General features: G+C 41.0%; 1 protein-coding gene across 11 annotated transcripts in view; it reads left to right on the forward strand.

Annotated features, from left to right (window-relative positions):
* Nucleotides 1-286: 286 nt before the first annotated feature.
* EFHC2 (EF-hand domain containing 2) overlaps nucleotides 287-26,242 on the forward strand; it is a 58,199-nt gene continuing 32,243 nt past the window's right edge. For 2 of the 11 annotated variants that reach the window (XM_080589126.1, XM_080589118.1), the window contains exons 1-7: nucleotides 330-438; nucleotides 7,348-7,532; nucleotides 11,754-11,904; nucleotides 19,644-19,867; nucleotides 21,773-22,024; nucleotides 23,594-23,704; nucleotides 24,003-24,141. In XM_080589126.1, coding sequence (XP_080445252.1) covers nucleotides 7,401-7,532; nucleotides 11,754-11,904; nucleotides 19,644-19,867; nucleotides 21,773-22,024; nucleotides 23,594-23,704; nucleotides 24,003-24,141 — 1,009 coding nt within the window. In that variant the 5' untranslated portion in view covers nucleotides 330-438; nucleotides 7,348-7,400. Of the gene's footprint in view, nucleotides 439-469; nucleotides 812-834; nucleotides 1,174-5,687; nucleotides 5,786-6,204; nucleotides 7,058-7,343; nucleotides 7,533-11,753; nucleotides 11,905-19,643; nucleotides 19,868-21,772; nucleotides 22,025-23,593; nucleotides 23,705-24,002; nucleotides 24,142-26,242 lie in introns of those variants that run through there. The other 9 variants (XM_080589122.1, XM_080589121.1, XM_080589120.1 and 6 more) reach the window with 9 other exon arrangements.

Raw genomic sequence — 26,242 nt, forward strand, 5'->3', positions numbered from 1 at the left:
TGTGTAACCCAACACTAGGTCACTAGTTTCACGCTCCCGCTGGGTTAGCATGAAAAAAAAAAACACAAAAAGATGTAAAACCTCCCCAAACACGCTTCCCCCAAGCCCACCAGGGCCCCCAATTCAGACATGATGTGGAAGAACTTGCCCCCCCCCACACTCCCCTGAGGCCCTGCTGCACTCGGCTCTTTCCGTCATCGCTCGGCTCTTTCCGGCACCGCTCGGCCCTTGGCAGCGCCGCTCGGCTCTTTCCGGAACCCCTGTCAGCGCCGCTCGGCTCTTTCCGGAGCCGCTCGGCCCTTCCCGGCGCCGCTCGGCCCCACGTGACGCCCCCGGCCGGTCTCCAGGCAACGGCGCCCGCCGCGGAGGGGCCGGGCGGGCCGGGCCATGGCGCCGCCGCCGCAGCCGCTGCCGCCGGGGCTGTCTCTCGGCCGCACCGTGAGTGAGGGGGCCCCGCTGTAACTATTAAATTAAAAGCGGGGATGCCTCGCCAGCAGGCCGGGAGGAGGGACCTGGCAGCCGCCCCAGGGCGGGTTGGGTCTCTCGCAGGGCGAAATGGGGAGGGGCGAGTGCGCTCCGGTTGAACCGCGACGGTTTTACAGGGGGGAGAGGCAGGGCGAGGGCTGTAAAGTACTCGGGGAAGAGGGAGAATATACAAAAAAAGCATTTTTATCGTCAGCTACCGTAGCTAACAAAAGCCAAGCCTCTTCAAGCTCGTTCAGCAGTGATAATTTTCTGCATACGAACAAGATACCGTGTCGTGACATGGTGCGGGAGGTAAGGAAGGGTTTGGGAAACCCTGAGGAGGCAGGTAAAACTGTGGGGACTTCGTTAATAACCCTAAAGCGTCTGGAGGGGAATATTGTATTCACGCTGGGGACAAGCCGTGGTTGTCCAGAGCCCTGGTTTCTGCAGCCTGACTGCTCCCGAGTCTGGTCCAGCCCGTGAGGTGATAACCTCAGGTGATAACGTAGTTCGGGCAGGGCTTCCACATCATTTATCAGGCTGCCTGCACCGATGCCAGTGATACCACAAGCATACCCCTGCAAGGTGAGGCTTCTCCCTGCTGTCTCCTGGGAGCCCGCTCCGAGCAGTAAGTCAGCCTGCGTGAAGTGCAGTCCGGTGGAAAGCCTCTGGGAGCTCTCTCCAAAGAACAAGGACTGGTGCAGGCAAGTGTAGCTGCCCAGGTGGTCGTACAGGGAGGGTGAAATTGTGCAGAAATACCTGGACTCCCCAGCCTTGTTTGGTGTGTCGGCATTGTGTGGGCTCATGCCAACGCAGGACCTCTTGCAGGAGGAGCCCGGCATACGGCACTGAAGATGTTTCAGGCAACTTCTTCCCTGTGAACAGCAGGCTGGGTGCTGATGTTTTAGAAGGGCAAAAAGAAAAGTGTGGTGCTGAATGCTCAGTCTGTCTTGCTAAATTCAAATTTGTCCTGTAAGGAGTTGGTTGTGTATATAACACTCCACGTAGCTGCCGAACGAGCACATCAGCAGCATTGAAATAGGTGTGCACCATTCCTGTCTGCGAGGTGGAAATAGAGTAACTCAGCTCAGGGTTATGCAGGACTTTATTGTTCTCCAGATTTCATTTAACTTAATTGAGGGAGATTATTGTTTTTTGGAGTATGATGGAGCTGTCTGCAGAGCCCCACAGCAGCAGTGAAGAGGCTTTGTGATAGAGACATGATGTCTCCTGTCTCAGAGATAAGGCACAGTGCTTGGGTGCACAAGTTTACACAAGCTGGAGAAGAGCTACATATAGACAGCATTGAACACCCCCTGCTGAAGTACATACAGTGTGTAATTAGGTGTAATTTAATTTTCGTACAAATGAGAGGCTAAGAGGAATATTTTAAAGGGGAAAAAAAAAGGTTTGACTATTGTACATGGAAAAGAAAGCAAGTATTTTCATGCTAGGGCTCTGAGCATTGCCATCAGTGTATCTTATCTCACAGAAACAACAGTAGCAAAGCGTTTCCTAAAGAAGGACGAGCAGGGGATGGGGGACTGCTGTTCCTGTCAGTCCTTCAGTTATAGTTACGGGTATTAATCCTGCTCCTGCTCTAAGCACTGCTCAAGCTACTGCTGCAATCCTCTCTTCTCGACCCCTAATGCTACCTGCTGCATACAGAGGCCATGGAAGGCAATGGCAAAGGTGTGCTTATCCATTTCATCTGGCTTGTATGTGTCTAACAAGGAGGCTGAGCTGACTGCAGCAAATCAGGGCTTTGAGGTGGTTAGGAACACGGAGCCAAACTCCCTGGATTGATTGCCCTTGGCAAGTGGGAATAAGACATCCTTTCACAGCGCTTAGAGCCTCCTATCTAAGAGTCAGTGGCCCTTGCATTACGCTCCGTTATGTTTATTATTACATATTGACAGCTCTACCAAGAGTGTTTGCTTCCTCTCCAGCCTACAAATGGAAAAGCTTCACCTCAAGCTGAGCGCATCTTGCCCTTGCTGCTGAAGGCAACGAGCTATGAGGCCAGGCAGCTCGCAGCTGCCCCTGGTGCTGGTGCTGTGAAGGGCAGCAACCCCCTTCTGGTTTCCACTTTTTGTTTTTCCCTGTAAATGTGAGTGGTGCCTCTTTCCAATTCAGCCGCTTCCCCAAGACCGCTGCTGCTGCGGTTCTGTTTAAGTGTGACAAAGTCTAACTGCTCGGGCATCAGCTAATTGGAGTCGAGGGTAGTACAGCAAGGTGACAGACACTTTCAAAATAGCTGGAGTGGTTCCTACGGTAACGTAACATGATGTTTCCTCTGTGCTAAACGAAGAGCAGGGATGAAAGTGACAGGCCTAGCACAGCAATGCCATGTTTGATGGTTGGTTTGATGGGGGGGGAGAAGAGCGATTGCTAGCAGAAGGCATCAGAAGCATAAAATACTTACAGTCCACAAAAAGAGGAAAAGGAACTGTGCCCATTTTTTCAGATCTCTTTGGAATCAAAACCACCATAGTTGGATACAGGCATGGCCACCCATCAGTTAACCACCTTCACCTCTTTAAATTCCTGTTCGTTGAACAGAAGCCCCCGGATAAGCTGCGATGAGCATTTAAGAGCCGAAGGCAGATCTAGGGACTGTACCTTCCCTTCCACCTGCAGAGCCAAACTGATACTGAAGTGATGCGATGGCGAGATTTCCAGCTTTGTCCGTAGAAGTCACATATATGTCGCCCGTTTGTCAGGAGGGAAAATCACACATCTTGATATGTGATAAGAAAAGGAGCCAGTGCGTTCAGAGCCTGGGCTGTGGTAGGAACGGCACCACGATGCAATAGTGCTGCTGCTGCTTTTGTTAGTGTTAACGATGTGCCTCCGGTTGTGAAAGGCAGCTGTCCCTTCTGGTGTCAGGCTGCTCTTCGTGCCTTGCATCAGCAGCTAACGGAGAGGGCTATATATTCCTAGGGGTCGGGTTAGCCGGGTTCTCACTGCCCGGCGTGTTTTTGTGCCTGAGGTTGGAGATCCCCCTCGGAGAGAGGATTCTTTCCGACAGTTCTGCGTGGTATTTCTTGGAGACTCAGACAATGAGTTTATAGATCTTGGGGGGGAAAGTCTGTACTTGAGAGTATCAGTTTCTGCTGCAAACTCTAGTGGCGCAGCACAAATTCCTCCTCTCGTTTATTGCAGCAGCTTGGAATCACCCTCAGCTGTGCTACTGTTGCTGTCTCTGGGTTTCCTGCCTTAACTACTTTCTGCTGCTGCTCTGTAATCATCGGTGCCAAAACGGGGCATTAGTTTTTCTTGACAGATAGCTTTCCAATCTCTGTCTCTTCACAGCCCCCGTCCCAAACCTTCCTGCAGCTTCCCATCAGGGTTGTGTTTTCGCCTCTGTCCTTTATATCTACCTGTCGTCTCCGGGCTGTACCAGCTCCGGCAGTAAGAGCAAGCTCCTTGTTCTGCTCCAGGCTGCTGATGTTGGTGCATCTTGTCCTGAGGTGTGTTAGAGGGGCACCACAGCTGCTGGGGACAGTGTCTTAAGGCAGTCCCCCTCTAATGATACTGCTTACCTCTAAGCATACTGAAACCTCTGCAGCCAGCTGGGGGTGAAACACGACTGGAAAATCAGTGACTGAATATGGCTTTCCTCTAGGAACTGAGTGCTAGCTTTGTGAGAGATGCTACTCGTAAATATTGTGGGAACTTCTGCTACCTGTCTCGGCTCTGTCTGCTGGCGACCTGTGCTTTCCACAGGGAAGGAGGCCGCATGAATTTCACCAGCACAGTTTGCAGCGTTTGCACACATTTCCATAGTGCAGCTGAAGCAACCAGGACATTGACAGCAGTCCTGGGTAGTTCAGAAGTGTCACGGTTCATCCCGACACAGGATTTGAGCTGGACCTCCACGGTGCAGCTGTTGTTCTCAGGGTGGTCGTGAAAAATGGGTATGGGGAAGAACAGCAGAGCGCCGGCAGTGGTTTCAGCCCTAACTCCCTGTGGGACTTGGTTAACAAGCCGTGGCCCCCGAGACAGTGGCTGTGGTGAGAAGTTTCCAGTTGTGTTTGGTTCAGCTGAGACGTGCAGCTCCCTGATGAGATCGCTGTGACTCTGTACTGGAGCAAGATGCAGAGAGCACGAGGCAGTGCTCCCCGGGGACTGCAGTGGCTGAGCTCGCAAAGCCAAAAGCTGCAGTCAGAGAATCCTGACCTTTGCATTCGTCACTGTTTGGTGTATCCCCAATATTTATTTCAGGCTCACCGCGCAGAAGATGGCCAGCTTTGTTCAACAGGTCTACAGCCTGCGTTCGCACAGCAGATGCAGTAAAGCTCTTTCCCTGCACTGTCACAGATTTCTTTTAGAAGTCGTTTAGTATTGCTGTGGATGTAATGTGATGGTCTGTCACTGATTAAGGCCGGGTGAGGTCTGAGCTCATTAGCTGAAATTTCCAAAATGTCATTTTTCTCTTTTGTGATCTTCAATTATAATTATGTTTTTGCATAAAAGAAATAACTCGTTCAGATTTTTGGAAGAGATTGTTTTGCATATAGATTTAGGTGATGTTCCCAGAGAAGGGATTTTTATAAGTAGTTCTGGGATTAATGGTCGAAAATGATCTTTCTGTCAAACCCTAAAAAGTTAGAAGAACTCCACAAAAGGTTCTTAATAGGATTGCAGCTGTTGGGCCACTTATTTTTCACATGAAATTGTGAACTGTGTTGTGATTTCATCGCTAAGTTCTGGAAAATTTCCAGCAGGAGCAAATCTGGATTTCTTTGACAAACGCTTTACCACACTGTAACTCACCAAAACTCAGTAATGGATGAACAGAAAATGCCTCTAGAAGATGCTTTGAGGACATGAAGTTATCCTGCGGAAAGCTCTGTCACCCTCGCTCACTGTACTTTGATAACTGTGCCTTTCTCCCTAACTCATGCTTAGGTAGTAGGGGGAATATAATTAAATACTTGCTGTGCCAAAACGTGGATCTGCTGTACAGAGCCTTCAGTGTAAACCAGATGTTTCTGCCTACAGATTTCCCTTTTAAAACCCAGCCTGACTCTAGCTATTCCACATTTGGCCTAATACATGCAGAAAGCTCCCTCCCATTCTGACTTTTCCCCAGCTCTTTATCAAATTACTGAGGATCAAAATTAATAAAATAAAAAAAAAATAGGAACACAATGAGAGCAGTGTAGGAGTGTCCAGAAGAGAAGGAGAAACCCATCCCAATTGCAAATGTTTTGCAGAGCCGGTGCCAGACCCAGCCGGTGCCTGTCTGGGCAAGTGGGCACCTGTGTTGGGGTCTTCAGGGATGGGTGGGACGATCACCTCCTAATGCCTAAAGGTCAGTGCTTACGCTGTGCATGGAAGCATGAAATTTTATATCACAGCTCAAAAAATGTGCTGACGTTACATATTTTGTTTTTGGGCGTTATTCCTGCAAATACGCAGCTCCTCTTTTAATCTTGTTAAATTCTTGGCTTGAGGGATGCTGCGTGGCGGGGGAGCCCACGAGCTGACTGTTTGTTACACAAACAAGTATTTCCTTGCATCGATTTTCTCTTTTATTTGGTTACCCTTATTCGTGAGTTATAAAAATGATGTGGTTCAGGAGTTCTTGTTTTGAAGGGTGCTGGCTAGCCCAGCCTTCGTCAACCTAAGCAAGGTATGACCATTGATTATTATGCCATTAAAAATAAGCAGTTTTAAAAATAATGTTATGTGGTCTTTTGCATGCCATTCTCCTTGCATTTTAAGCAGAAATTAAACTAAGGTAGGGGTTGAGCTGTTAGTGCAAAGGGCAGCTCTCCTGCCCGTGCCACTGGATTTAGAGCTCTGCAGGGTGGGCAAACAGCTGAGGTTTTAACCTGCAGTGTGCAGCAGTTTGTATATACGAGCAGCGAGCGTTATGAGCCATGAGGTTGGGTAGCTGCCTTTCGATTTCCTCACTCTTTTTCATATCGGCAGAATAAAATAAATACTTTGGTCCCTTTCAGATTTTGCTGCTTCACTGCTTGCACCTTTCCCACAGCATTGCTGTACTGAGTGTGTGACATGTTATCTTGGAGGACTTCAATGTTGCCAGAATGAAAAATGGTGATTTAACCCTTTGTTGTTTCTCTTGGCCAATTTTTGATTCACTTAGTATTTTCTAAGTGAATAGCATCGTTGAAGTTTTGATTCAACTTGGTGTTGTCTATGCCTTTTTTGGGAGTACCAGTTTAAATGTGTGTGCTTTAATTATCATTGCTCAGTCTTCCAAATACAGCAGGAGAGGCAGTTGTGTCCCTCTGCAGCGTTACCAACACACCTGCTGTGGTGCTGCTCTGAAAATCCTGCTGTCCAGCCTTTGCACCTCCCCAGGGCCTGCTCCATGCTCGCCCGTGGCATCAGTTCTAGTATTCACTAGCATTTATTTTGCCCTCTGCTTTGCGAATGTAAGTAAGATATTTGATGTAGGTAATGAGAGCAGGCTGCTCTCGGGGTACTCCTGAACCTTTCAGTTTTTCTTCCGGAGGTCTGTAGAAGAGGCTTTTCCCCTCTGCCTTTTGCAGAAGATCTTGTGGGTGACTTGCTTCCTTCCACGACGTGCCTCAGTCCTTATTACTGGGAACAGGTAGGGTAAAACAGCCAATATCATCCTGTTTCTCAGCTTGGATGCATTACTGGAATCTTTCTGGTTTGATCTATAAGATGAGCCAGCAAATTGACCACTGAAATGTATCACTTCGCTTGCAGCATTCCAGTTGGTACAGGTTTTTAGACTCTATTGAAAGTAATTGTAGAGAAACTTTTACGTGATTAATCCCCCTTTGTGTAGCTAGATAACTCTTTAACTCTTACGGATTTAAAAACAAACCCCCATATGTTGTTTTCTCTCTTTTCTTCCAAACTTTTGACAGTTAGGGAAGGAAAGGTTCCACAAGTCACAGCACTGGGGTTTCTGCAATAATGTTGCTATGCTGGTCGGAGAAGATAAACCTGGAATAGGAGGAGAACCGTTACCGGGACAGAAGCTGAAACCTAAACACAGCGTGTTTCCTGCAGGGATGGGAAGTGATGCTCCTGCTTGGGTAGCATTTGACAAGCAGGTATGTACGTACAAATCTGTATCTGCATTTAGAAAAGTGAAATTCAGTCAATCTTGAGAAGGTTACTTGAGAAGATTACTTTGTGTGTCCAAAAAAGCTCCTAGATAAAGAGTGGTAATTACTATTTTTCTGTAATAATGGTATATTGAGCAATTAATGTAGACATGCATCATGCCTAATAGCAACAAACACAAAACATTTCTGTATTGGTGCACATCTCCTACAGGAGATAGTAAAAGTAAGGGGGTGGTTATTTTTTATTTTTTTTGTGCGTGTGTAAATGGTGACAGCAAGTAATTAACTGGCAACCTTGTTAAGAACGAATATGCTCCTTTGCCAGTTCTTTTCTTTGCTTTTCAAATGGCCAAACAAGGAAATGTGTAGCTACAAGAGTGTAAGGTGGGCCCCAATCCAGGAGGAAATTTGCATGGGCACACGGGAACCACTAACCACAGTGCAGTGCTGTAGGCTCAGAACTCACTTATCCAGTCATGTTTGCTTGCTCAAAGTCCTGTTGACTTTTGTGTGAACTGTTCACATGTAGGGATGTAGGTAGATTGTGTCTGTTATAGGCACAGAAATTTAAAATTAATATATATGTGTTTTTATTTTGTAAGTGTGTAGTGACACCTTTGAAGTTAGAGAGTTATCAAATAACTGTGATCTAGGATGATATGAATTTCATAGCATGCTGTCATTACTTTCCATTTTTAAATTTACATTAAATGCTACTTGGTGATGGTTTATTTCTAAAGCAAAAAGCCTACAATCAGAGAAGGAAAAAGATACAGAAAAAGAAATCATTCAGCAGGTTGCAGAAATGTTGTATGACAAAATGATTAAGGTATTTAAATATTGTGAAGAATGACTAATCATAATTTTTGTTTTAAAATGAAAGTTACGCAGGTAATTTCAGTACAGTTATGCATTTGCCTCCTTGGCAGACCAGAACTACTACAAGAGAATGTAAGACTTGATACAGATGCACATGATTTTGGTTAGCATTGTCTCTGAAGGGCCTAGTAGTGCTCACCAATTTTTCACCAATGTGCTGAAATATAAATTTGTATAATGTGCCAAAGTGTTAAGGCCTCAGCCAGTCCTGCACATGCTTTATTTGCACCCTTCTTTCAATGGGGAGGTGCGCACTGGCTTCCTGGGGACATACGCAGTAAGGGTTTGCAGGATTTAGACCCAAGTTTATGACATGAAGGAGGGGACCTGCCTCTGAACATCAGGCACTGAACTTGGCCGGTGAGATGAGCTAGCTGGCCTTCCTGCTCTCCTCGTCTAGTCACTGTATTCCTTCATCCACAGGGCAATCGATACAGGGCAGGAGTTCACAGGTTTGGAATTGGCTCCTGGAGGGCTCATGCCTTTGTATTAATTGCAGACAGTTAAAGGGTACTACCCAACTAATTTAGCCTCCCCTGGTAAGAGCCTTGAATGCAGCTATGCCTGCCAGTGCTGCAGTTTGTGACTCAGCAAAGTGGGCCCCATGAAACATAGTTTGAACAGATGTTTATCTTTTTAAATATAGTCTGCTTTCTTACCCACTTTTCTTTGGTTTCGAGCTTTCAGCAATGCCAGTTTGTTGGAGGAAGGACAGGCGTAATGCTTCTTATTAAGTGGGTTATGAAATAGTTTTTGCAACTTCATATGCCTAATAGGAAGCAGGTGTAAATTTAATTTCTTCTGTGATTAAGTACACACACAAGGCCTCCTGGGTTTGAAAAGATGTTTATAATTTGACTACCACAGGTGCTAGGGAAACCTTTTGCCAACTTTACAATATGCCACAGAGTTTATTCAATATTTGTTACTTTTTATTTTCATGCCCAACTTCAGGTTTTTTAAAAAGTGGGCACTTTGTACACAGCAATATACTACAGATGACACACGAGTTAGGAAGTGTTGAACTTTGACTCTTTCTAAAATTAACTTTGCTTTAAAAAGAAAAATAAGTTGTCATCTTTTATGCTCCTTCCTTCACCCCTTTACCCTTCCTGAATTATCTGTTTCGATCTACAAAATCGCAGTTGGCTGCTGAATGTATTTCAGTTGTACACTAGCATGTTCATAATGAAGGGTATAAAGAGAATAAAGTTTAAATGCAAAATAGTTTGTACAGACTCATCCAATGAAGTAAACCACGATACAAGTATATGGTCAGTGAAAGGAATAAATATTGTGTATTTAGGACCTGACTGTGTTGGGAGAGGTGTGCAAACAGACCCTTTCACTTGGCTAGTGTCATGAGACAGGAAAGACCAGTAGCAGAACTAAAAAGAATTAATAATCAAATAGTTGAACAATGTTTGTCAAACATTTGTAGTGGGACTGTCAGAATGGGGAGAAGAGGGTACGTGTGTCCTGTGGTTGCATGGCTTAGCAGCAGCTGGGCAAGGGGTGAAATTCAGCTTCACTGTTAGTTGAGCCCCAGGTTGCTCAGACTAGGATACAGTGGTTCCACCAGACATATTTCATAACTTCTAAGTCCCCTGGAGTATTCAAGAGATTTACACAGGCCTCCTGGTCCTTCTGGGGTATCAGCTGGGCGCCAGGTAAGACAGCTTGGTCACCACCGATGGCATTATACACTTATGTTTAGACAAGCAGAAGGAAGAAGAGACGTTAAAGGATGATGGAGTTGTTTGCGTTGCCTTCGTTGTATGTCAGTTTTTTGATTTGACATACATTGTTTTATCCAAAATTTTCATCTTTGATACATGAAATGGTGAAATCCACAGTTAAAAATTACTTGTGGCCAGAATGAATTTTATTTTAAACCATTTTGTCTGTAGGTTGTTCAGAAACATGCATGTTTTACTACTTATACAAACAATAATCGGTAGCGTCTAGGTTCTTTTGTATGATCACAATCAATCAGATGTAAAAATTAAGGATTATGTAATTTGATTTTAATTTATATTTTATTTCCCTAATGGTGGACAGGGAGAGTGCCCCATTGAGAGGTCTGGCTGGAACACAGGGTGGCTGCTGTTCTTGTGTGCTCTTGAGCAAGTCACGAGCTCTGTCTCCCTAGAAAAAGAGGTTGTGTTTCTCTATTCGGGCATTCTGAAATGTCTACCATTAGTATTTATGGAAGTACTTTGAGATTCTCAAAAACATGTGCTAAAGAAATACAGACTGATCTTTTCTGTGTCATGTAGGGATCTTGGATGGCTCACTAGGTTTCTAGTGTTTTCAAGCCCAGGTCTGCCAGATGCTCATTGAAACAGGGAGCAGCTAAGTTGTCTTTTTTTCAAATGCTTCATTTTGTCTAATGAATCAAGAATAAAGGTTGTTGAATTTATTAATCATTACAAAAGTGAAGTATGAATTAGCACTGACTTGACCCAAATGTTCTGATGGGGGTGCTGCTGGTGGAAACCTAGTTTTTATTAATACTGTGTCGTGTATCCTTACCACAGCAAGCATCTTGGTAGATAATGCACAAATATATACTTCTTACACCTTCCCTTAAGCTTGGTCTTGGTGATTGAAGACCATAAATGATACCAAGAAGTACAAAACTTGTGTAATGGTTTGTGCAGTTTGATCTAGGCTCTGCAGATATTAAGGCCACTCGAATAAACCACTGAGCACCTCATCTATGGAGGTTTTTTTCTTGCATTATTGTCATTGCTAGAGACCATGAAGGCTGAATTGCAGAACCAGGTAAATTTTGAAATGCCAGTATTGCACAGCTCTAAGTGACTCCTGAAAAAATATCATTTCTTTCTCGTAGTCTTCCATACCATTTATTAGACAGCTTGCAGGATCTGCTTAAAAAGAACTCTTCTTTCCACTTACCTCAATGGTAAAGCCATTACTGTCAGATGTGCTTTATTTTCCAGCAATTCATTGAATAGAAGTCTAAAATTTTCTTCATGACCTAGGTAGCTCATTGTACTATCGAAAGTGCTTTGTTCAGAAGATTTTCCAAGCAGCCTGCTGATAGTTTTATATTTGATTTATTTCTTTACTGTAGAGTTTTATCTCTGCTTAGATGTTGTGATAATAAAAATGCCAAGCAAAGAATTTTAAATTTATGTGATTTTATGTCGATTTCCATTCTTACATTTCTGAAAAATAAATCTACCTCCCGAAATCCATACATTTAGTTAGCTTATAATCTACACAAGTTTATTTTATTGATGCATTTTGCAAAAGCATTGAAGATTTTGCTGCTTTATATGTATTTATTGTTTTTAATAGGTATTGTCTTTTGATGCCTATGTAGAAGAAGAAGTGCCTGACAAAAATCAAGAACTATATAGAATAAGACACTGTAAAATATACTTCTACCTTGAAGATGATACAATTCAAGTGATTGAACCCCAAGTGAAAAATAGTGGCATAATGCAAGGTATTTATTTTTAATATCACCCTTTTTTTTCCCCTTTATATCTTAAGCACAGTCTCGGTCCCTTTTAAGGATGTATAACATGAGTTCTTATACTTAAAATGGGCAGTAACATGAATGGCTATAATTATCTTTTCTTGTTACGGATCACAATGTGAACTTTTTTATTGCCTTAGATTTTGAAGAAGTTGGTTTTATAAGGCAGAATCCCCTCCTACACACGCATACATTTTTTTCTCTAATGCAGCAGTTAGAAGTCAAATGATAGTTGGTCTTTTGTTGATGTAGTGTCACTTCTGCAAAAGTGATTTTTGTTCTAGATTTCCATTCCTGAGCCTGGATCCTCCCATCCTGGCACTGATAATAAGTTCTCTAGCTGTATCTTTGTAATTGGTCATTAGATGCTGCAGGTTTCTCTGCATTTACTGAAAGAGAGCACCTTTTGTGCCTGTGGCTGTTGGTTATGATTAAAACGCCCTTGGCTCAGTAATTTTTCCTTGACACCTCTAAGTTAAGACTCTGCCTTGCTTCAGAGTCGTATCACTGCACTTGAGCCAGCCTGAGGACTTTTGGAGAAAGGTTTAATAAGCTGATTTACTGGAGTATTAATGAAGTTGGTTTACATTAAGAAAATGTGAGCTGGCGGTCAACATCCTGTTGCAGAAGAGGAGCACAGCTGCTGCTTCTTGGTGTTTATGGGTCACTGCCAGAACTAAAAAGTTTTGCAAGGGATGTAGTCCAGATAAGCAGGATGTCTTTGGGATGAGTATCTTGGGATGACTGCGCCTCCCAATCCCAAAAGATATTTTGTACATTCTGGTGGATCGTTGCAAAGCAATTAAAAAAAAATTAACCTTTTAACTGCCATATTCTTTTCCAAGGTGATCAGGTATGATCAATAAATACACGTATCTACAGTGTAGGACAATATTTGCAAGTGTTATGCTCATCATCACAGGTACATCTGGGATAAAATTGCCTGGGAATCTTATCATCTTAAACTAGTACTTCAAACCTGGCTTTTCCTCTGTTGATTAGTTCTTCTTGCCAGAAATCTTGCTGGCTGTTCAGTAGAAACTGACTGTGAGTTCAGAGGAACCTTGTCTCCTACTCTTACCCCTACCTGGGCGAGTGCTTTTTCATGACCCAAAGAAAAGCACATTGGATCTCTTCACCTGGGAATTTACTTACCCCCCCCTGCAGCCATCTGTGTGAGGCTGGAGGCATCCTCAGATGTAGGTTTTCCTTGATTTGTGTCGTGGGAGTGTCTGTTTCTGGATTATGTGGCTTAGAACAAATGATCATCAGCAAAGGAAGCACAGTTAACCTAAGAGGCAGAGGTGACGTCTTTGAGAGGGAAGGTGGAAGCCAGGTTCATTAAAGCAGGAAAGCAAATTCAAAGCTGATTGCTCTGAAACTGGCTACGGGAATGACTCATTGTCATTGCAGTATGGGTTGTGCAGGCTGCTTCTTCGGCTTGATGTTCCTGGCAGTCTAGTCATGTTCCTGTGGTGACAGGAAGGCTACAATTTCCCCCTATTTCCCTGGTTGTGTCTTGTGTTAATGGCTGTTGAAGTCATCTTTGGTACTGGATCTAAAATGAACTGGATTGTATTAGAGAGAAATAGGAATTTTCTGTGTTCCATGCATGGATGTTTTGAAGGCCTCTACAGCTTTGTATGAGCACTTTTTGTGGGATAAATGAGTGTGGGGACAACATGAATTGGATGGATTAAAAAGAAATATTCTGGGATCTTAAAAGAGCACTTAATTTATTTGTTGCTTGTAGCTGGGCTGTTAAGGAAGCTCAGTATAATGAATGTATTTAGGAAGGAAGAGATACGGATGATTGAAAGGCCCCAAAACTGTTCGGCATGTGTTTAAGCTTCACAGCCAATGAGAAGATCTTGGGTCTATGCTTTGTCATAAGCATCCACATAAATATTCTTCTTACGCTGGAGATAAATGTGATGTAGGGGAGAAAAAAAGATGTGATGCCTGTCAGCAAATTCTTTACTCCTATGCACTTGGGTAGTGACTTTATGCTCCATAACTGAAGAACGGCCACAAAATTGTTATCTTAAGGGTAATAAATAATTGTTCTTGAATATATATATAAAAGCAGACTTAAAGTGCATATATATACATAATGCTTAATGTATAAAGTGCTTTATATGTGTATATATATACATATAGAAAATGCTTAAACCCTTAACTGCTAGTTTAACTCAGTTTTTGATTAAAAATTGTCCCATTGCCTCTTCTATCTCTTGTATTATTCAAATTCCCTGTCCTGACTAGGAATATTTTAAGCCTGAAAGGAACAGAAGCCCAGCTGTCTGCATTGTGAGGCTGTTAGGCTGAATCACAAAGGAATGAGTCTTGCCCATGATCATATTAAAAAAAAAAAAAAGGTTGTAACAGGAAGAGGAACTGAACTGAGCTGAAGTTCAGGGTCTTAACCATAGTGCTGTTCTCTGCACCTCTGCTGAAATCAAACATTTCAGTTAATTAAAATGCCCGAGTTTTGTAGAGGAGAGTTCAACTGTAGCAGAACTTGGCTTGCTGAAGAAAGTGCAAACTGTGCTGAACAAAAGAGCACAGATGTGGGGATGGGGATGATGAAAAACGTGTGGGAATTTCAAGAGCAGGACAGGCTCGGTCTGTGTGGACAGTTGGAGAGTTGCAATGGCAGGAAAGGGGTTGCATAAAGGAGGAAAAGCAAAAAACAGTGATGGAAAAAGTGCTGAAGTTTTGGAATTAATCTGCAGAAGGTGGTGGGGACCCTGACTTGGACGTATACCCAGGTGGAAAAGCTGTAAAAGAGACAGCTGTTCTCAGGAGTCATCTTGAAGAGCAGATACAGCAGTGGTGGGGTAGATCAAAGGCAGATGGTGGGATAGATCAAAGGTAGGTCTTCACTTGGCTGCTTAATGCCTTGAGGCCATTGGTTTACCAGCTCTTGTGCTTTATTCCACACGTGAGAGCTTGATGGTCTGTATGGGTCTCCGTGGGCATGGTTGGATTAGGGAAATATAGCAGTTTCCTACTGTAATCTCCCCTGTGGGTAGTACTTGTTGCTTTGCAGGGAAAACTTGGGGAGGCTTACAGACTGCAGGAACATTTGGTGAAGAAACGCCTGGCAAAGAAGTTAGAATTTCTAAATTCAATTAGGATTTTACAAAGCTGAAAAAAAATGGCTTTTAAAAAAAAGGCCAGAAAATGTACTTTTACCAGGGATCAAAATCTCAGAGTGACAAAGTAAATGATGTGTGGGAAACATATTTCAGTGACTTTAAAAAAGAAAAATGCTTTATGAATTGGCTGCTGCACTTGGACACAGTTTTGGACAGTTAAGGTTGCTACTAAATAACCAAAATTTAAAGTACACTTAGTTTTGAAAACTGCCTTGCTATAGTTTGACAAATATTGTGGAAATTATTAGAAGCATTAGAAGAAAACTATAGAAATTTCAAAATGCAAAACACAAAGGAATGCAGAGGCCAACGTGAACTTGAGAAACCAGAATCAAAGCAAAAAATACCAGGACAGTCACAGTGCATGAGAACTAAGTAAAGATAAGGGAGTACAGAGTGAGGGAAGGACAGTAAACTCGACCACATAACAAACTGCACAATGTTTTTCCAGAGCCAGAATGATAATTATTCTCCCAGTATAAAAAGAAATTCTCCCCATAGAAAGCCAGGCTAGATAGGGCGGTGCAAGAGGTTTGTAGCTCTAATTCCCAGTTAAAAGAACTGTAGCTGGCTGATACTGTCTTATCAAAAGGTCATTTTTGTCCCATGGGGTGAACTGAAGCTTCCAGTGCAACGCAGGCCTTGAGAGCTGGAGCCCAGCGGAGCAGCTGGCTGGTTTCCCCAAGGTCAGCCAGCTGAAAAAGAGAGTGGGGCTGCCTGCTGGCGAGGCTCCCAAGGCTGGCTGGCCGAAGAGGAAAGCACAATCAGGAAAGCGAAGTTGCAGTCAGCGTCTCCAATATAACTGATTATCTAAGAGTTTGAGACCTCCCCTGAGACCTTGAAATAATTGTGATTTTGCCATATTTGAGGGTGGCCAAAGCTTGACCTTGCTACGTTCTGAGGCGGGTGAATAAGTGAATTAAGAAGTCCCCTTGTTTCTTGGGGTGCACTCTTTGTGTTGCAGGAATGGTGGTGGCTGCTTCTCCTTTCTGTGCAAGCAGAGAGTGCGCAAAATCCAGGTGTTACCCATTCCTCTCCTCTCTGATGCACTCCTAAGTAGTGCAGAGGGAGTCAGTAAACTGTGCTGAGGAAATTCTTGATACCGCTTTATTTCTTCCGCAGAGCAGTGTGGCAGCAGAAGCCAAACCATTTGGTGCCCAGCTGCACGAGCTACCCCACAGTCAGAAGTCCTTCATTACTATTAAGGTCTCCTTAAGCTGCTACAGTAGTTGCCAAATAATCAGAAACCCTGAGAAAAGAGAAGATAAAAATTGTGACGTGGAAACTTGATGGCACCACCATTGTCAGAGAGAAGCAATATACTAACTCCCTTTACAAGAACACAGCATAGAAAAGCTTTGCCCTTACCAGATGCAAATATTTAAAATCCTGGTTGGTAGTGCAGTAGGATAGCCTGCTCAAGAAACTGACAGAAGACAAATGAAACATCAAGAATATCCATCCCTTCTCAGCAACAGGATTGTTGCAGGTGCACAGATCCTCCTCTGATGATTTCTAGCACAGTTCTATAAGTAGAAAAGTAATTATTTTCCAGAAGAAGGGACAGCTTAAAAAATGCTGAGGCCTAACCTGAGCCGATCAGATTTTATTAAATTTCAAGTTCAACAATATAAAATACCTTATCCACGTGTATAGATCAGGCACAGTGATACCTAGTAAAAATGAAGGAGTGCTAGGCTTGATATTATCTGCACAAGACATTTTACATTAGGAAAGAAATTCTTATCCCCTCAGAACAAAATGGACACGTGTATTGTACTTTCAAAAGTGACATGAAAAGCTAGCTGAAGGCTTATTTACCACTTCTGAGGTGGATATACCCTCAGAAAGCACCTCCTATCAGGAAGTTGTTAACCATTATATTGTCATTAAAAGGATGATTCAACAGCATTTGTATTAATGTGGAGGGCTGTTCCAATTCACCACATTATCTGTTGAGTTTTGTGGGAGCAACCCAAGGATTAGACAAAATTAGGTAACATATTTTCAAAATACATGGTTTTGTTAATGGTAGTGTTATGCAGTGTTGCATCATGTTAAAATGTGCTAACTGCCATGTTTTCTAACTAATATTTCCGTGAAGATGCATCTTAAATGTATGTATAAGCAGATAGAAGCTCACATTTATTTTATAGTCAAAGGTCAGTAACAAGAATGTCGGATTTGGTACATGTGAAACATCAGGATATTGAACAGCTCTTAAATAAGTATTTTAACAGGGATATAAAGTAAATTTTCTTTGTTGCCCCCTCCTTTTCCCAACACTCACAAAGAAAAAAAAAGGGAGTTAGACTAATGATAAGAGTTATATTGTAGGAGTCTACTCATTATAGGAGTTAGAATGTAACAAACACCTCTGATAATACTTCATACAGATTAGTCCCTAAGGAAATAAAGTGAACAATAAAGAATTTCCATGGGCTAACTCAGAAATGAGGCCACTCAAACACCAAACAAAAATACACAGCAATATATTTCTCCCTCCTCCTCTGCCTCTCTTCATCCCCCCTCCACTCCCACTTACCCCCAAAACAAAAAAAGCAACGCTGGAGAATCATCAAAAGGGACTCAGTGGGAAACACTACCAGATGCACAGCTGAAGGGCACTGGAAAGAGATCCAGTCCTGTAATGAGAGCTAATGAGATAGACCTTTCAGATAATTGTGTCTAATAAACTATTATTGTTGTAGTAGGTTAGTACGGGAACTATTTTTAGTTTTGGAATTTTTATGTGTTTACTGCAGTTGTTTTAAAGTTGCACCTTTTATAATTACTGTAATTTTAAAGTTGTTAGGAACCTATGGTGACAAGGGATTATTATAATAGTATGGGCTGGTGGTTTCTGCCGGGTTTTGGCTAGTGGGTATCTGCATTATAAAGCTGTTGTTACAGGGACATCTAAGTTAGTAAGCACAGCAAAGATGCTGAGTTTGAAGACCGGACCATCTCTTTATTCTCTGTGGGTTATTTTCACACAACTGTACTAATGTGTTGATGTGGCAAAGCTTTCACTGTTGTCCTCTTCATTCTCTCATAGTGAAAATAACAGTAGCCCCAGCTTTGACAGTCTGCAGTTCTTCGTGAATTTTAACTTTGCGCAGAATAAATCATAGCTTGTCATATGTGCAGCTGCATAGCTTTCCTTTAATGTGCATGTTACATATTTGTTTGAGCTACTGAGGCTGTAGCTTACAGGTTATTATTGAAATACTTGTGGTGTCTCAGAATCACAGAATGGTTGAGGTTGGAAGGGACCTCTTAAGATTATCTGGTCCAACCTCCCTGCTCAAAGCAGGGTCAGCTAGAGCAGGTTGTCCAGAGCCATGTCCAGTTGGTTTTCAATATGTCCAAGGATGGAGACTCCACAACCTCTTCGGGAAGCCTATTGCAGTATTTGTCCACCCTCACAATAAAAAAGTGTTTCTTTGTGCTTGGATGAAATGTCAGATCTTTTAATTTGTGCATACTGCTTCTTGTCCTGTCTCCAAGCACCACTGAGGAGAGCTTGGCACCGTCTTCTTCATTCCCCCCCATCATGTATTTACAGGTGTTGCTGAGATTCCCCCTGAGCTTTCACTGCTCCAGGGTAAACAGTCCCAGCTCTCTCAGCCTTTCCTCAGAGGAAAGATGCTCCAGTCCCTTCATTATCAGCAATGAGTACTTTTGAAGCATTAACCAATTCATCGATGTGAGTTTTCAGCTCATAGACACATAGCAGTTTCCTTCTCTTTTAATATGGTGAATATAAACAAATGCAATGTGCACAGAATAACAGTGCTTCCTTTCATTTAAATATTCTAAAGAAGAAAACTTAAATGTATGCTAACTTTAATGAAGTTAAAATCTCTCTCTCTCTCTTTTTTATTCTACTTTTTTTTTTCTCCACTTTTTAAGGAAGCTTGGTTGAATGCCCCTGTCTCCAAGCTTGATAGTTCAGACCTTTTCTCTTAGTAGGGCAAGTTTTTTCTCTACCCTTAATTATGTATGACTCTTCTCACCCTGCAGGGTGTACAGACAAATCTTGTCTGTCCGATATGCTCCTGCCACATTTGTTTTGCACAACCTTTTGTGTTCTTTTTTTTTTTTTTTTTTTTTTTTAAGAAAAATAATTATACTAATGAGTACTGGAGACTGCTTTTCAGTAAAAGTGAAAAACATCTCTTTTTTAATGAAAGCAAAGGTTTTGCTGTTCTTGTTGGAAAAAGTACTGACCGGTTACATTTGTTCCAACAAATAGTTTTTTTTTCCTGTAGCCTTTATGTTTGTTTCAGAAGGTGGTAGCTTCCTGTATTAACTTGAGTGATAGAACTTGAGGTTCTAGAAAGCGATCAATGCGATGTAGTGTAGTTATTAAGATAGGATCGTCCTACCTCGTATTTCCTTTGCTGAATGAAGGATAATTTTGCTTGTCCCATATGGCTTCATCTGCTTTGGTCATACCAGCACAGGAAATTATCAAGTGTGTGAAACAATCATCAGAGCAAAGGGTATTCACTCTGTGAATGTATTGTAATTGTTGTACAGGAACTATTGTTCGACGTCACCGGATTCCACTTCCACCTCCTAACGAAGATGAGTACTATACTATAGATCATTTCAATATCAACACAGAAGTAATCTTTTATGCCCAAAGATATAAGATTACCGATTGTGACCAGTTCACAAAAAATTTCCTGAGGAAGATGGGAGTTAGATTGAATCCTCCAGCAAGTCGTCCAGATGACCCATATACCAAAGAGCGGCAAAAGGTCAGATGAGGCTATAATGGTAGTAATGGTGAATACGTGATTTTAATAAGAGTGCCGTTGCTATTAGTAATATAAAATATTTCTCTAATGGCAAGTAGAAAGAATGTAGAGGTAGCTATTTCAACGTAATGAATCACAAGGAAATACTTGCTTTTTAAATTCCATTATATGGTTCATTGTACAAACATAGTGAAGACTCAAATATAACTGATTTTCACCTGATGTGTTCACACACCTTTTGAAATAGGAAAAAAAAAAAGGTAAAAATAAAATTATCTTTGCCTTGTGTGTGTCTGTACCTCAATTTGATAAAACTGATGTAGCTTCTTACCTCTCATAGCAAAAGAAAACGCACACAAAAAAAACCAAAAAACAAAATAGAATTAAAATTGTCCTTAAGTTGTGTGTATAGTATAGCTGAACAATGTTAAATTTACCATCTACATAAGATGAGTTATTTTCAGCGTTAAATATATGAATTGGGTTAGTTATAATCAATGTTGATCTGTGTTTTCTCATGTAGCCTCAGACTTTAACCAGCAGTATTGACTAGGCATAGCACTGTCATGGATTTTTATGTATTACTTGATGTCTACTGTAGATAAATGACTTTCATCTGTAAACATTGGTTGGCGGATCAGTGAAAATAAATGCTACATAATAAAGAAAATGCATCAAATAAATGATCTTTGAGCTGGAATGGCAATCTTTATTCTCAGAGGATATCTGCTGAAAATAAAAATTGTATTGCTGCAGGTTCTGTGCATACAATTATATTATTTCCTTAAGCATGTCAGACTCTGTGATCTCTTTTGGACAAAACTTCCCAAGAGTCAACACTCATAACATAATTAAAAAAAATGAAATAGGGTGGAAGTGGCACTCTCTAGTCACTTGAAAACAGGGAGGTTTAAGGATATTCCTGAACTAGTTTGATTAGGATGCTAAACTAACTTAAATGAGCACTTGAGCTGCTCTCCTTTTTGGCTGAATTTGTCAGTGCCAGCTGCTGGGGATACAAACAGTATTAAACTCAAAAGAAAAAATTAAACTCTTACATGTTCTGTTTACAATTTTGCTTGAGCTGAATGAATGACAACAAACAAGTGTTTAAGGGAGATACGATTGGAATTGTGGTTCAAGCACATCTCTGGCTTCCTGCAGACTCGTTTACTTGGTCTTCGTATGTCATCTTGCATCTCTACCCCATGTCATCAACAGCTTTTTGCATATGTAAAGCAAATTCTTCTGCCACACAGAACCCAGTACTCTGCAGCTTTTATTTTATTCTATACATGCAAGCTTTTATTTGAATGTACTTCTCTCTTTTATGAGTATACATAATACAAATTGTATACCTCCTCCAAAAATCCACATCATTCACCTGCTAGATGCTATGTGGATTCATCTTTGCAGGGTTCGGGGTCTTTTCTCTGGGAATGTTAGGGGGAGTATTATTTTATTTACGCGATAATGACGGTGCCTTTTGCTTCTGTTTTTCTTGATTAATCTGAGGGCAGATGGCACTGAATTTTTCTCCTGACTTTTTGGGACTGTTGGTGAATGTATCCAGTTGGGGTAGATCTAGCCTAGTACACTGAAAGCAACAAATACTCTATACCAAAAATAATTTAACAATTCCCTGATCTAAGGGACCTTACTGCAAGAAAAATAAGGGTCAAAACCAATCCAAAATTGTTCTCATTTATTTTCTGAGGGCACGACAACCCTGTGAATAGTTCTTTGCTAATGGCATAAATAATTTCATATATTGTAAATGTGTGGTTTTATTTGAAAATCCAAAAAGGATGTTCTAAGATCAGATAGTACCATGCAGTTTGGTATCTTCTCTTTAAGAGCAAGTCATTAGAAAGGTGTTTTTCTTGATTTCTCCTTCATCTGCAGATTCTTGATAGTATGAATCCTTTGCGCCCTTATGAGCGCATTGACACTTTGAAACAATTCCTGGAGCATGATGGACATGTTTTACGTTTTTTCTGTGTGTGGGATGACCCAGAATCCATGTTTCATGACCCGCGGGAACTGGTTCTGCACTATTACTTGTCTGATGATACAATTGATATAAAAGAAATTACACCAGTAAATTCAGGTCGGGATGCAGTTCCACTTTTTCTCAGAAGAGATAAACTTCCAAAGGTAAGAAATGAAAAATTCATCTTATTTCAATTTTTTTTCCTAATAAAGAGATATTAAATGTCTTTTTCTTGAAAATCCTGCACTAGGATTGTAATTATATTTAGAAAGTATTATCAGAACATAAATCATAATTGCATGATTTAGTTTTTATGCAATATTCATATAACTTTAAGTAATGAAAAAAATTAAGTTTAGGCTTGTCATGCTTAAATTAAAAGGAGATAGAATTTAGGTAGAAAGATATCCTACAATTTCCTTTCTCCCACATTAATGTCTTAATGTAAATGCACAAATAAAGCTATGCGGTAAAGTTCAGAAAATTAATTAATATTGGTAGATAAACTAAAATAAAACTGAGATGAATTCAGATATGATTCATAGGACTTATATTTGGAACTTTTGGAAAAGTCCAGTTTAAGTATTCAGTAATATTACTTCTTTGTAGCAAATCTAGAGTGATTTCTTAAATTTGAATTCCTAAATTTGGGACCTTATGGAAGGCTAGTTAAAGTCAATAAGAATTCAAGAGGCTTTGTCAGGCATTAATCAAGTGCTTATCAGCGAAGGCTCATCTCAGGGAAATCTTCAAGGGGTTTGAGTCCTGTGTAACTTATTATGATTATAAAATTAACAAGCTGGATACACTTCTGTGTCACTCGAGACAGATTCTGATGACAGAGTAAAGTCAACCTACAGATGGAGTAAAACACTGAGGAATCTTTTCCTTCCTGTCCTAATATTTGTAATTTATCTATGAAGCCTTGGGTGTATGAGAGACTTTACAGTAAAAAACTAACAACAAAACACGCACCATTCTTACTTAGTGCCTCCTGCATTCTGAGATGCTGATTTAGCAATGACTCTGTGCTGACAGACCCCTTCTACTAGGGAAGTGCACGTTTCAATTTTAAGTGCTGGCTTCTTCCTCTGAATTCAGTGACAATTTTGAGAAGAACAGCAGCCAAAAGTTGGGGTGTCATGGAAGGTGCTATGACTAAATAATCCACTTTGGTTACCTTGCCTTAGCAGCTTGCTCATCATTTAAAAAGCGTGTAGTTTATTTCTTTAATAAGTTTGATATTATTGGTAGAAATTGCTATTGTAATTTTGAAGCTTACAATAGAAACAAACAAAAAATAACTTTTCTCCCAATAGAATCATGCTGACTTGAATCCCCTGTATTTTCACAGTGTTCAGCCCAGGAGGACTGGCCCTGAGTGTTTTCTTGGCAAGCTTTTGTTATTATTACCAGTCAAAATAGTAGCCTTTAGAGCAGATGTTGACAAGGATGTGCTACTTTGGGTGTGATAATCTTTGCTTTCTGTTTGCTTCCAAGAAAAAGGAGACTTTACTCTTGGATGTGCAGTGAGATCCTGAATGCTTCTTTTGACCTACACACTGGGTTTTAGGTTCAGTGGCATAAAGTTACCTCAGAATTTACTAAAAATTCTTCCAAGAAAACACTGTAATAACAGTCAGTCTGTAAAAACACTGTTAGTTCCAAAGTTACTGTGTTCTCTTTCTTCACTGTTAGCTGCATTTCTTAACAGCTGGTCTCCTTTCTTGCAGTATGCTCCAACGGGGTTGTATCAGCCAGGCACAATCACCGCTCGCACTGTTCTCAACGTGTTTGGAAATTTAGTGGGAAACAGAGGCCGTTACATTCTGGACAATCGTAAGGTCAGATATTATTGAATGCCTCAAGCAGCTGAATGTCCTTGTAGTAGTTTTTGTAACTTCTGTTGTTGTTATCCTCTACAACAAGGAGAGTTGTTTATAAAATAGTGTCGACACTGGAGAGTAGCTCGAGTCAAAACTACTAAGGTTTAATGTGCCTTGCTTGTGAAGGTGACTTAGCATGGAGTGCAAATGAAGTATGAAGATTATATTTTAAATCACTAAATGACCTGGATTTTAAGAAAAGTTGTACAATTCTGGGTTTATAGAGTTGCTGTATAAATGTTCCCAATTTTATTAGACAGGAGCAGTGCATCAGGAATTTTACAGAGACAGTGACCTGAAAATAGGGGAAGTAATTAATGTTTGGGGAAGGAAGATATTACTCTGTGATTGTGATGAATTCACTAAAGATTATTACAGAACAAAGTATGGAATCGGTAAGTAGTGACACTTATCCTTTCCTTACGAACATTTTTATACCTCTGAGTTTGACAGAACTGTCTTTGAATTTTATTACTGACAAAACTTGTTCATTAAAACCTTTAGCAATAACAATCTGTTGTAGGCTGTGAACAGCAAAGCGGTAATTTTACAGGTGATCCAGAAGGGCTTTCTTGTATGTTACTCTGCTGAAAAACAACGCATAATGTACATGTTCTGTTCCTAACTGCCTCTATTTTAAAACTAGAATGAAAAAGTAGTCATATGAATAGACTGCCATTTCTTCTCCTCTACTTCCCCCTCCCATTCCAATAGCCATGTTTGCAGTCAGAAAGTAATAAAGAGCATGCGGTGAGTGGGTGAGTAGGCTCAATTATTCCCCATTACACTATGTTTCATTTTATATGGATGTCAGAATCGTCACATAATAAGATTTCCTGACACAACAGTAGTAGTCTATCACATTATTGTTTTTTACAGTGTCGTTTTATGTATTCTGAACCATTAGAGTATTTATTCTGTGAGGTTTCAGTGCTGAATTCTGGAAGCATTTAGCAACTATGTCCATAATGGAAAATCATTTTGGAAATGTATAACAATAGGGTCTTTCGCTTATCTATATCTGAATTCCCTCAGTCGGACTTGCTAATGGTTCTATTATAGACATCTTCCTGCAAAAATAACTTAGTTAATTTCTGGCAGTTTATTCATTCAATAAATACAGCTAAGTGTCTGACTGTTCAGAGATGATTGAAAGAATCCTACTGTGGTCTTTCTCTGACATGGAGAAACAAAATACTTGGGTAGACTATTTCTTTTAGCTTGACATATGATCTGATAGAATGCAGTGTTTAGATCAGAGCCTCTTTGCTGCATTGAGGGAATTAAATAATGTAGTGCTGCCATTGCAATGCTAAATTTCATAATTGGCAAAACATGTTTCATAACTTTTTAAATAATAGCTTGGAATGTCTGTGCCAAAATAAATCTCTTCATACACTAGCCAGTGTGTGAAGAAGCTACGTTCAATAACCATAGTATTATCTATAATAACAATGAGTCTAACTCTGGAGATGCAAAACAGGGGCTTCTTGCCTCGTAATTTTTTCAGCCAAGACCGCTGCCTCTGTTTGGCAGCAGTATCCTCTGTCTGAGTGAAATATCCTGGAACAGTGAATGGGGATTTCTTATTCACAGCAGAGTGATAAATGAAATGCAGCTGACCATTCTGTATCAACCAAGCAGTGCTACCAAGTGTTACACAAACCCAAAGGCCCTTCTTCTGCTATAATGCTGGCTCATGAGTTACTGGTTATGGCTCTGGATATTAAAGTTAGGTGCTTTGCAAGTCAGGAGAAGCCAGAAGTTGCTGATGTGAAGAGTTATAGAAAATAGGGACTGTAGGTGATCTAGGCCTTTCCCTTTGTTTTGAGGCAGGACAGTGTATATTAGACAGTCACTGACTGATACTTGTATATCCTTTTATCAACATCCTCCAGTGGGGGAGATTTATCTGCCTCCTGAGGTATCTTGTCTTAAATTCATAGTTAGAAAAGTTGCTTAATAGCTACTCTGAAGTTTGTGTAAACCGAGAGAGTAACTTTTTTTGCCTTACCTTTGCTGGACATGGAGAACAACTGATCAATATCCTCTTTTATAAAAACCTTGTACATATTTTATCTATTCCAATACACCATCCCAGGCTGCTTGGGGAAACCCAATTCTTTCAGTGTCTCCATAGTCCTTTCATTTTTTTCTGTGATCATTTTTTTCTCAGTGCTCCCTCCAGATTTTCTGTCTCCTCAACATGTGACATTAAAAGACATGCACTAGCTGAGACTTTCACAAAACTGGGTAGTGTTTTGCACATAACTTTAAAGATATATGGTGGCAGAGAGTGTGGCTAACACACACAAAAAAATCAGTCTTGATGATGCCTGTCATGTTCACAGAAAATACACTCTTTCTAAGAGCTAAGATTCTCATGATTTGCTGTGAAATTATTTCCTGTTTTCCCCATCAAGGTTAAAGAAAATGTTGGCATGATTTTTTAGTTAGTAGGATCTGGGAGTGGAATCGGGGTAGTTTTTTTGTCTT

This window comes from Anser brachyrhynchus, assembly GCF_964034855.1.
Source record: "Anser brachyrhynchus genome assembly, chromosome: 1".
In the NCBI taxonomy this organism is placed as follows: Eukaryota; Metazoa; Chordata; class Aves; order Anseriformes; family Anatidae; genus Anser; species Anser brachyrhynchus.